Below are 12,231 nucleotides of genomic sequence, written 5' to 3'. Positions count from 1 at the left end.
GGTTTTATTTCAAGCTCACACTTGCTGTATGTTTAGGGCTCTTGATTTCTGGAGAAACTAATGAGATTTGAGTGTTCTCACCACACGCAAGATATGGATATAATGTCGGAATTTGTCATATGATTAAGTACTAATTAACAGTTACTGATATTAATGCACTTTCGACTAAATTTTGCCTCCTCTTAGACATGTCTGAGAGAGGGAGAGAGAGAGACCGTAAGAGGCTGTTTCTCCTCAATCAATTTTTTGGTTTGCTTTGCACACTCTTCAGGTATTAACTGTTTCTTACTTGCATGGAATAAAAGGTCAATGCTGCAGGCTGGTTGCTGCCAACATGATTTACACCCCTCAGAGCAAAGGCATTTCTGATTACAGTGAGATGAAGCCCAGAGTTTGACATCCCTCTCTTCTTCCCAAGCAATAACAGCAACAAAGCAAGGTATCCCAGGATCTTTAGAAAGAAAAAGATAAATTTGCCACAGCTTTTCTTCTCTGTCTTTGGAAAGAACAAAGCATGAAGATAAGAAGAGTAATCACATAGCTGATGGACTGCAGGGAGACATTGAAAACCTTAGAGGTATGGGAAGAAGCAGCATCCAAATATGATGGAAGACAAAATCTATTTAGAAAAATCTCAAACCAACCAACCAACCAAACAAAAAGCCCAGCCTAATTTATCATCCTATGATGAATCTGTTGTTTGGAACACATGCCTTCTGCAGGTTGCAAGCAAGAAATCTAATTCATTGTGCTCTCTCAAATTGCTTTAGGCAGCCTTCTTTTAAAAGCTGAAGGACTTTTAAGAAGTGCTTATGTAGTGGCCTCCCCACCTGCACTCACCAGCCACATGCCAAACATTTTAGTCTGGTCAGAACTACAACTGAAAAACAGGATGTATTAATAATCAAGTATATGAGATACTGTCAATAATCCACATGAAACAGATTAAAATCTCAGGCACAGGGGACTCAAAAGCAGGGCAGAGCCAAGCTGTTGGTGTTTTCAAAGAGATAATCTTGCCTGCCAATACTTAGGAAGCTACATGTTTAGCATGCTGACTCTTCAAATATTATTGCAGTCATGATTCAGTCTAAGCAGATTTTTGACAGCAAATAAATACATTATGAATACTATGAAGTTTAAATTGACCTCTCTACTCTTCAACAGCTTGATGTGCTATCAGTGTTTCCATTTGACATTTTATACTTCTTCTTTGGATTTAACCCAGCACTTCGAGTAAACAGGATGCTAAAGGTAAGATCTGTCTCAGTGATGGATGGCCAACCATGCATTGATGTTTTTGCAACACAACAGAAAGTTTTTTATAGTATTTAGGAATATGAAACTTAGAAATTGTAAAATATCTTCAGGCTAAGGCACAACATAACTAAAAAAAAAAATACAACTCATAGTCTAGCCAAATTAAGCCCTTATTCTCTCATTTTCTTCTGACTTTATTATTTCCCAATTTCAAAAATTATTTTTTGATTGAAGCTGTTTTTTTCACATTATTTAAATTAGATTAATCTCAAATTACCTGCTTAGTTTTCAAAGATTTAAAAAAAAATCACCAGTTAATGCCAATGTATTTTCCCCTTCTGCTGCTTATGTCAGGTATTTAAAAGCAAAGGAGGTAATTTTAAGGACAACATAAACTATAGACAGAATATCTATCAAGCACAAACCTACTTTTGTTATTGAGTCCAAGGACACTTGGAGTTGTGTAATGAAAGGTCTGAGAAGTGATTAGAGCAGTACCTAGCAGGCCACTCTGTGGCTAAATGCATTTCTCTGCACACACAAACAACATGTTGAGAAATAAATGGTTTTCATTTAAAGTTGGGGGGAGACACAAGAACTCTGACAATAAAATGAGGGTGCTCCTCACTTTGGTATTCAATAAAACATCAAAATTCCTTAAATCAGAACGAAAATTATATAAAAGAATGAAAAGTTAAATAGCACCTTGTATTAGGCAATCAGCTGTGTATTGAATAAAAACAAAGAAAAAAGATTCATGCAATCACTAAAGATCAACTGCAAATACTGAACAGGAAGAATTCGATACAGCTGCAGTTGATACCACAGAATATCCTCTAGTAGGTGGTTGTTGATACACATGATTGCTTGCTGGAGAATTACTGGAATTTCAGGAAGAGAAAAAATGCATGTAATTCTCTGTGATCGTGTTGCCCAAGCAATTATATCTGTTTGAATTATATATGTTTGAATTATATATGTTTGAGGAAGTAGGAGTTGTTCATCTGCAGTACTCTGAATAAAACAGCAAGGTTATTCCTGTAATCAGATTAAGGGGACATTCGACACCCAAAAAGACATTTAACTCAAATTTATCTTTGCTTTTCAGTTCACATTTTTGTTAAATGTTTGTCGTGGTTTAGGAATAGTATTCTCCAGTTTAATTCTCCCACTAAAACCGTAGGCTATGCACCCTCCTCCCTCCAGTTGGAGGCACAAAAGGCATAGAGCACCAGTTGAGCTAAGAACAATTTACTGGAAACAGCAATGAGACAAGAAAATGAACACTAACAAGAACATTGCTAATGACAGAGGATATAAGAAAAGAAATTTTTTCACATGGAAAAACTCCCCAATAATAAACAATATCAGACAGCTCCCTCTGCCAGGTTTTCTCAACAGGAAGGAACACCTTTCTTCCCTGGAAGAGAGAGTCCCTTTATCCCACCCGCAGCAATGATCTGAGGTGGTATAGAACTCCTAGCCACGCCCCTCCCAGCTACCGAAAAAATTAACCCTGTCCTGGCCAGAACTAGGACAATGTTTATAGAAAGTTTGATTACTGAAAAATCCATTTTCAAAATGTGTATGTGAATTAATGCCAGTAGTACTATAAAAGAGATGTTTACTGAAAAATACTGATTGGATTACTTTTGTTTGTTTTCCATGCAGCATAACACATTCTTTGAGTTTAATGATCGTTTGGAAGCTATTATGGAAAAAGCATACATCTACAGGTATGTGCTGATAAAACTCAAGTGGCACGCAAAGCTTGGCATAGAATGCATTTCATATGATTTCATGAGTTGTCAGTTAAGCACTGGGTGGAATATGATACATCTTTAACTGTTCAATTTAAAGGGTTTTTTAAAACATCTGTTTTATGGTAATCATTAATATAATATATATAAGGCTTCACTTACATATGAAATCTACCTCAGTTCAGCTGGCCTGGTTCAGGCAAAATATTCACCAAACTGAGGCTGCTGCCAAAATTTAACTGATCAGAAGTATCAGAAAGTAGTTTCTTTAGAGAAAGAGCTTAAGAATACTTTCTTCAGGCTGCTAATAGCAGTTCCAAATCCTCAGTAGCTGTTTATTTGTACTTAATAGGAGTTATGAACCTGAGCCTGTGTCAACATTTTTCTTCAAACATGTTCTCCCCATGAACCTGGCATATACAGAAACTTGATCCTTCACTGCACTGACTACAGTTGGAATGAGGATCAATTCAGCACAGTTCTCAAGTAGTGATTATAACCATAGTCTGCCAAACTGTCACCTTCTGCATTAATAGAAGGAATTTTGGATCCAACTCAAGGAGTCCATGGACACAGCTATGGCAAGTTTCATAGGCCCCTCAGCTGTCAGTGATGCTGATAAAACCCAATGAACCCATCTACTTTGTCATCATTATTGTCAACGTCATCAGGCCTAGTTTACCTTGTGTAATACCAACACCAACAGATTCTTTTCCCTGTCCCAGTTTTGGAGTATGTACTGTTCCTGTCTGTTGGTGCTGCAGAATTAAGTCAGCTACCCTGCAAAGCACTTCTGCCTTGTCAGAGAATTTTTTAGCGTGATATTGGTTGAGAACCACTGCTTGTGTCTTTGCTTCCTGGTCAAAGACCCACTCAGATTTATAATATTAAATCACTTTCAGAATGTAAACTGCAGAATCTAAATATTACAAAGCGAATCTATTTTCTAATTCATAGTTCAGAAAACACTGACTCCCAGTTTTGCTCATTGACAAATGGAGAACAGAGGTAGTTGTACAGAAGAAGAACACAAGCAGGAGCCAAAAGATCTAAAAAACCCCAGTCTTTTTTCGCAAATTACTGCATTTTATTTTAACGTGTCAATCTTTCTTTGGTCTGAGATTGGTATAGTCACACTTTGAGCAATAAGGCACCAATTAACTAGATAATATCAAACTAAGCTTCTACACAGCAACTTGATATACCTGGGGGGATTCTCTTCTACAACTAACTAGTTTGAGTTTGTAGGACTAGAGCTAGCAAGAGTTACTTACATTTTATCTTCTCATTGTGATAGATTCAACATATGTCTGGAGAAATATAACATAGCAAAGGTTTCTGGAATCTTCACTCAGACCTCAGGAGTCTTTCATGGATTCAAACTTGAACAGAAGACCTAGCATGGGCAATAGTGCAACATTACTAGATCACAACAGCTATCTGCTGTTCTCTACAGCTTGCAAACCTAAACAGAACTGTCCTGGAAGCATGCCAACTTTTAAACAGAGAAATAGTAGTCATTTGTGAGCATAAAAAAAGAAGAAGTGTACACTTAGGTAGATTACCTAACGGCATGGAGAGGCCAAGGACAGCATGCAAAGGCTGAAGAAACAGCAAAGGAGTGCTTAATGAAGCGACCACAGAGATATTATCTCCCATTAACTTTGTTTATAGGCCTGACTTAGTTAGATCTTATTAAATTTTCATAAAACCACTTATTCAGTTATTCTGCACTGCATACTGCCTTGAGTTCTAGCTATAGCAGATAAATGCATTACCTACCAGTCTGTGTTTAGACAAGTCCTGTACTTTTCCTGCTTATTTATCCCCTGCTTGTATGAGTATTTCAATAGAGATCTAAATCCAGGAGATATTTCTTTTGATCCCTAGGCACTGAACAGGGGATATACAATGAGATCATTATTGTATTAAACAGAAAGCTGCTTGGTGCTTAAGTAGTTCATCATTGATATTGTTCAAAGAACTGGCCATAAGCAAAAGAGCTGGGATTAGGAATGATATAACTCCTGCTGTAGAGACTAAATCATACTATGTAGAGGATCTACTGCAGACTTTCTACTACAAGTCTTGTAAAGCAGTTCATTTCTGACCTCAGACATTTCTTGGCTTTGGTTCACAAGTTTACAGCCTATCTTGGACAGAGTTTGGGAAACACATTATTTTTTACCCTGTACCCTCATTAATATAGTTTCAAATTTCTGGAAATATTCATAGCCATTAAAAGAAGTGGACTATAAACTCCTCAGGGAACCATAATTTAAAAATTTCCCCATGTCAAATATTCTAGGAAAGATATTTATTTGACCTTGGACAGATGTGAGAGATGGGTAACTGCCAACCATTTTTTTCATTGAATCAATACAGGTGGGGAACTACTTAAGTGGATGCTTAACATTAACATTATTAATCCAAAGAAGTAATGGGGTCTATATTAAAAAAAAGGAAAAATATAAGTTGTTTTACAGGAATCTGTTGACTTTTATAGGGTCATTCGAACAACTGGATACTTGCTGTTTATCTTGCACATTAATGCATGCGTGTATTATTGGGCTTCAGACTATGAAGGAATTGGCAGCACTAGATGGGTATATGATGGCGAAGGAAACATGTAAGTCCTTTTCTCTTGCAAGAGATTTTTGTTGATTTTGCCCCTTCCTGCTTCTCCATCCTTCTCCCATGCCACTGCTTGCAGGGTATGCCCTTACTTTATAAGTGCTCGGATAGCAAACTTTTAGCACCATGACTGCTGATTAGGAGTTTTCAATACTAACACATATTTGGAGGGCAGGTGCAGTGAATAATCAGTTCACCACTTTCAGCTTTTATAGGTTTATGAGTCAGTGCTAAGTACTAACTTAATTAAACATTTAGAAAGCAACAAGGGTCATAAATTAAACTTACTGATTGCATAGGCACATGGGAACTGTTAGAAGGATTGTATAGCAATCCCTCAAAGGAAACACAGGGATAATTTGGGAGTTCTTTTGCTGCCACACAGCATTGTGTTGTTAAAGTGCAACATTTTAGTCCCTCTACACCACAGTGATTGGTCTGACAAAATTCCACCAACTCTCTCTGATCTTTTGAGAAGGTCATGCTTAAACATGTGGCAGAGTGTCTTCAGGGGAAACACTGGATATTGGCACAATTTTCCACAAGCTCCTTGTGACCGCACTAGTTGGGTGCCAAAGAACATTTATTAAGATGATAGAGGAAGTAAGAGAAAACAGCGCAGTCATAATATATTCTGTGCATAGTCTTATAAAGATATATCTAGAAGGTTCAGTTGTATGAACATTCATTTCTTTCAAAGGCTATAGTATAGTTAAAGCCACAGAAGCTCAATTTGTTCTTTGAGTACATTCCTTGCAAAACCACATATGGTATCCTACTGCTGTCATAAATCACCTAAACAACTTTTCACCTTTCTCTTGGAGATGTGCTCCTCTTGTTTGTAGTTTTGTCAGACTTACAAGTTTAGTGTCAAGTCACTGTCTTGAAAGACTAGAAAATAGCCTTTGAGAGAAAAACACACTTTGTGTAAAGCAGCACTGATTTTTAATAAGTAGGGTTAGCTCTTGAAAAAAATGACGTCTGAAGTTTTCAAACACCACTAAAATACACAGCTTGAGTACTGCAGTCAGACGTGCAGGCAGGGTCATGGAGCTTAGTGGGACCACTTATGTAAGTGAAGTTATAGATGGGTATTTATCTGCAGGATCGAGGTTTGCAGAAATCTGACAAGAAAAGTTCAGAAGCAATTTCCATTATATTTTTTGCCAATGTGATTCTTGGGAATACTTGCCTCATAATTAAAAAATAAGGTACATGAGAGTAAGAAACCTGAAAACTCTGAAAATAGAGAGTTTACTCAGTCTTCAAGCTTCTTCAGAACAGTCTAGAGAACAGGCAAGAAAGAATTACCTGTTTTTCACGGAGAAAAATATTTCACATTTTGCTCAGAGAAACAATCGGTAGAAATTATTTACTGGCTTTGCCACAGACAATGCAGTCGTGCCCTCACAATGGCCAGGTTTTCTAATATTTTGTGATACCTTTTCCATTAGGAGACCAAAAAAAATTCTCAAATGAAGTCACACTGCAATCACATGGAATTTAGAGCAGATTTGTTCTAGAAACAATGATAATAAAATGACAATTCAAGTTCTGCATTAAACTGAGATTCTGAAATAAAATGCATATTTGGGTATATAAATATCTAAATACAAGAAAAGCATTGACCTGTTGGAGCAAGTCCAGAGGAGGCCACTAAGTTAATCACAGGTCTGGAGCACCTCTCCTTTGAAGACAGGTTGGGAAAGCTGGGACTGTTCAGCCTAGAGAAGAGAAGGCACTGGGGAGACCTTGTAGCGCCATCCAGTACCTAAAGGGGAGCCTACATGAAGGCTGCACAGGGAATTTTTACAAGGGCATGCAGAGATAGAACAAGGGGGAATGGCTTGAAACTGAAAGAGGACACATTTGAATTAGATATTAGGAAGAAGTTCCTTACTATAAGGGTGGCAAGGCACTGAAATGTTGCCCAGAGAGGTTGTGGTCTCCCAATCCATGAAGGTGTTCAAGGCCAGGCTGGATGGGGCTCTGAGAAACCTGGTCTAGTGGAAGGTATCCCTCCCCATGGTAGGGGGGTTGGAACTGAATAATCTTTAAGGCCCTTTCCAACCCAAACCATTCAATGATTCAATGATATATCCATGTAAACCTCATTAAGCCATTAATCTCCTTCATCTTGACAACTGGTTGGTGAATGTCTGACTTTATTCTTTTTCCTGTATCTAACTCATGCTGGAATATATAGTACCATGAACATGGAACCCCAAAGAATATTCCACAATGAGCTGCATTTCGTAAAGTATAGCTTTGTATCCCACTAACAGCAAATGCTGACTGTATGGGATAGTCATTGCCTTAGAGAATTAGGCATGACATAAAATGTAATCATCAAATGTTTGAGGATTTTTTCATACAGAGAGGCATTGTGTGAGCATTAGTTATAACTGGAGGTGCAATGTGAATTTAAACTTATCAGACAAGATACTTCTAGGTATATTCATTTATGTGGAAAGCAGATATAAGAACAATATGTCAGGAAAAGTGACTAGTACTGCAGCATACATTATGGCACAGCAGTGAACATATAATTTGCTTTCACAGAGCGTTCAGGGTTGACAATATTTGAAGCAAAATATGCCAGTAGTCTCACAAAGAATGGGAACATATTCAGAAAGGTTACGCAAACATAGCTACTTAGCTAATTTTAACAAAATGACAGCAAGCAGTTTGACAAGTAAATCGAAATTCTAGCCATTTCAGATTACACTGACCCACAGCAAATGATCTGGCACTGATTTAGTGGCATTAATGCTTTATGTAGAATCCCTGCTGTGTCCATAAAATATTGATAGTTATGGCCAAAACCAGTTCTTAAAAATGTCAACACTCCTAGGATTTTTTTTTCCTTTTCCAGGCTAAAAATAATTAACAGACAACAGTTTCCATTATCAGTTGGATTACATACATGTTCCTGAGCAGGCATACTAGCTTATGAGCTAAATCTGTAAGTAACAGCTATATGCAACACTCAAACCACAAGCAAAATTATCAAAGTAGTGCTTCTGCAAATTTCTGCAAGCTCTATTCTTTTCCAGTTCCTGTCCAGACCCTAAAGTGTTAGTGTCAGTGCAAGATTTGAGTTCTTTTGCACAGCAGCCTTCAGTCAAATCCCTTGACTTGAGGCGTAAAAGGCAGTCAATTTTGCCTCCCTGCAACACACCCAAATTAGCCACACACAGTGTTTCCAGCATTAAAAGTGCACTCGTGAGCTCGAGTTGGCAAGACCGCAGTCTCTCCTAATGCAGAAGCACAGCACCACTAAGGCAAAACCAGAGTGTAGAGTCTGTGCAAGGACAGTAGCAGCATATTGAAAAGGTCTCTTTAAGTGGACAATTTCAACTATATGTGTTTATTTACAATCTAATTTAACTACCTAAGTAAAAGATCAATCTCCCCAGTTCCTGAGGAAAATGGACAAATCCTTTTCAAGGGATTCAATGTAATGTCATTGTTCTGAATTGTCCCAAGGAAGTATATCTCTTTCATCCCCGTTCACAGAGAAACTGAAACTAGGGAGCTGAAATTTTCATGCAAACCCTGCAGGTCAGCAGTAAATTTAGGCAAAACAAATCGTTTCACTTTGCTCATGGTATACTTCTGCTGTTTGCAAGTCATCCACAAGCAGTCTGCAAAATTCTTTGGCAAATTTAAGACATCTATTTGCATCCCAATTATGTTTTTCTGTAGCTTGCTGCCTTCCTGTTCTGAGGACAGACTTAGTGGATGTCTGGAAGTCCCAGAAAATGGTCACTGTACCTGTCTAGAGCAATTCCTCTCCTTTTCTATGCATTGCCCAATGCACAGTGAGACTGACAAATCTTGAAATGTGTCTCCTGGGTATCAGCTGTGCATTGCTCTTGCAATAGGTCTGATGTGCCAGTGTTTGCTATGCAAAGACAGTTTTGTGCCTCCAGACAAGCTGTGAATGCACAGCCCAACTCACGTGTCGGACTTTCAGACCTGCTACCCACAGCAATACTTTTTTAGGTAAAAATGTTATAGTTTCCTCAGTGTGTCTGAGATCATCAGACCCGAAGGCACCTGATGAACACATCACTCTAGAAGAGGTATCAAGAAGGAATTCATTAGTTTATAAAGGCTGCTTCTTTACTCTGCTTAAACCCATCCTGGCTGTAGTCTGAGAGAAGTCAAAAATGAGAGCCCTGAAACAATGCCTGCCTGGGCTGAAATGATTATGTGAGTACCACCTTAAAAGCTGAGAGACACATGCACAAAGACTTGATACCTGCAGTAAACAAAGCCATGAAAGAAGTTTAGTGTATTCTGAAATGGACTTTTCTGAAAAAGATATTTCTATTGGCATAATATTACAAGGTATCTTATTTGTAGTGTTTCTGAATGTTTTCATACCTAGGTTTTCTTTTTAAGGGAAAATCTAGTAGTTTGACTGCCTGAAGGATAAACATACTCTCTATGATGCACAGAGGGAAAATCCCTTTCTTGTCTCATGACTGTTGTTTACTTCAACAGCAATTTTATAGCAGGCTGGTAAGCTGTATAGTGAACAGGGATGGTTTCCAGACACATGCTGGTAGGAAGCAGAGCTGCTAATACTGTTAAAATAGGAGTTTGTTTTTTCTGGCTTTCCTTAAACAAAATTTACAATCTCATTTCTCCTGTTCTTAGGGAAGAAAAAAGCTGCTCTGTACTTCAGCTGTGCAACTTCCATTTCAGATTAAAATAAAAATGCTTAAATGGAGAAAACCTGTGCCTAAGAGATAGAGAATATCATGTGCCTCTGCCAATAGAAAGTTTCTTTTGAAGTAAAATTACAGAAGAACAGAGTGTATTAACTACATCTTAAGAAAGGGGTAGGCAGATATAAAAAAAAATCTCACATTTTGGACATACAAAACTGCAAAAAAGAGTGTGACCCCTAAATTCCTCTGAGGAGCTGCTTTCATTCTTTGTAGACATTCCCAGAATAAAGATTATATTGTCTATCATGGTGGGGTTCGCAAACTTGGCATGCAGAGCCATTGTGGGTGAGGGAATTGCTTAATTACTTTTGTTTCCTAAAGTAACTAGCACAGAACTAATGTTAATTTCTTTACTCTTATATTACCCAATTATACATGTTTCAAGCACCACAGCATTCTCAGTTATGGCAAATCAATATAATATTAATATGCTTTACATGATAATTCCCCTCAGTCAAGCTAGAAGCATGATTTTATGCCTAAATATGTAATTCTTCCAAAACGGACCTGAGTCTTTTTCTTATTATTTGTTTATACTACAGAAGTCTAAGAAAAAGCTGCTACTTATGCATACTTTGCTGGAAACATGCACATGTGATTTTTTTTTAATCCCAAAATATTGAAAATATTGAAAATATTGTTGTGGCATAATCCAGCAGTTCATTTTCCATCCCTAACAAGGAAAATGATAAGATGAAAAATATGCATTTTTTATTTGAGGACTCTGAATGAAAATGGCCAGTTCTGACTGTGAACATCTAAAACTAGAAAACTATGGTAAAAGTGGTCATTGTTGCATTTTATTAATCTGCAACCAAGAAAAAAGTTACTTTGCAATGAAAAGCAGAATCAATTGCTAAGTAAAGCCTTACATTTTAGGTGAAAAACTTGAAAATGCTTTCAAGTGATTTAAGAAAAAACAAGCCTCATTGGAATTGGTTGTTATTGTGATTTTATTTTCTCGCACTTGCACAAAACCGACCCTGTATTATTACATGAATGTCCCATTATAGGAGTTCATATCTTAAAAAGAGAGAAGTCTGAAAGTGGAGGCCATTAAATAAAATATACACCTAAGGTCTGCAAGCAGACCAGGTGGCCTCAGGTTCAGAGCAGGCATGTGAGACTTTCTATTTCAAAACAAACTTATCTCCAAAAGTATTTCTTCTCTGTCTTAGTGTTTGGGGAGGGTTGTTTGGTTTTTTTTTTAATTATTATTTAAAACTCAATAAAATTCAACAAATATAAGGTATCATCATTGTTTCAGAAGCAGTAGTCACAGCTGAAATAATAGAAAATCCCACTTTACAATTAAGGAAAATGAAGTTCCACTCCTAATCATCAGCAAAGCTGAAGTTTGATTGTACAGAAACTTAGGAAGTCACATTCTAATTAATAGCAGGCTTTAAAAAATATATCTAAAACAATTACTTGTTTGCTCAGAAAATAAGGAAATTATAGCATTCTCACAACAATAATTTGAACTAGTTATTCCCCACTGCAACGCTGCATTGTTGTGGTTCAATGTTCTAGAATGAAATTTAAACCAGGGGTTTAGAGATGCCAAGGCACTTTTTTAAAGCATTCTCTCCAGGTCATTTGTTGCTTTCATAAATTTGTGTTATCATACTAGTAGAAATACATGACTCGAAGGCAAAAGACTCTGTAGTAAAGAAGGCAAGAAAGAGTTTGTTAGGTGACAGAAGGAGTTGTGGAGACTAGCAGCTAGGAGATGTTAATAGAGGAGTCAACCTTTCAGTGCTGAATTAGTGAGGTGGTTTAGAGAAGCTGGATTAACACACAGCTTGTGGAAATACGTAACTTGTTTGACATAA

The 12,231-nt window shown here is 37.3% G+C and overlaps 1 protein-coding gene across 1 annotated transcript in view; it reads left to right on the top strand.

Moving 5' to 3' along the window:
- The window catches only part of CNGB3 (cyclic nucleotide gated channel subunit beta 3), a gene marked incomplete at both ends in the record, with an annotated part of 59,338 nt that overhangs the window by 32,527 nt on the left and 14,580 nt on the right, over positions 1-12,231 (top strand). Inside the window, 3 exons of the mRNA XM_082286709.1 lie at positions 1,168-1,254; positions 2,932-2,996; positions 5,527-5,649. Coding sequence (XP_082142835.1) covers positions 1,168-1,254; positions 2,932-2,996; positions 5,527-5,649 — 275 coding nt within the window. The remainder of the gene's footprint in view (positions 1-1,167; positions 1,255-2,931; positions 2,997-5,526; positions 5,650-12,231) is intronic.

Source organism: Coloeus monedula (assembly GCF_965178545.1).
Source record: "Coloeus monedula genome assembly, chromosome: 1".
NCBI classification, from domain to species: Eukaryota; Metazoa; Chordata; class Aves; order Passeriformes; family Corvidae; genus Coloeus; species Coloeus monedula.
Note: the sequence above shows the minus strand (reverse complement) of the source record. Positions and strands in the feature narration are given on the sequence as shown.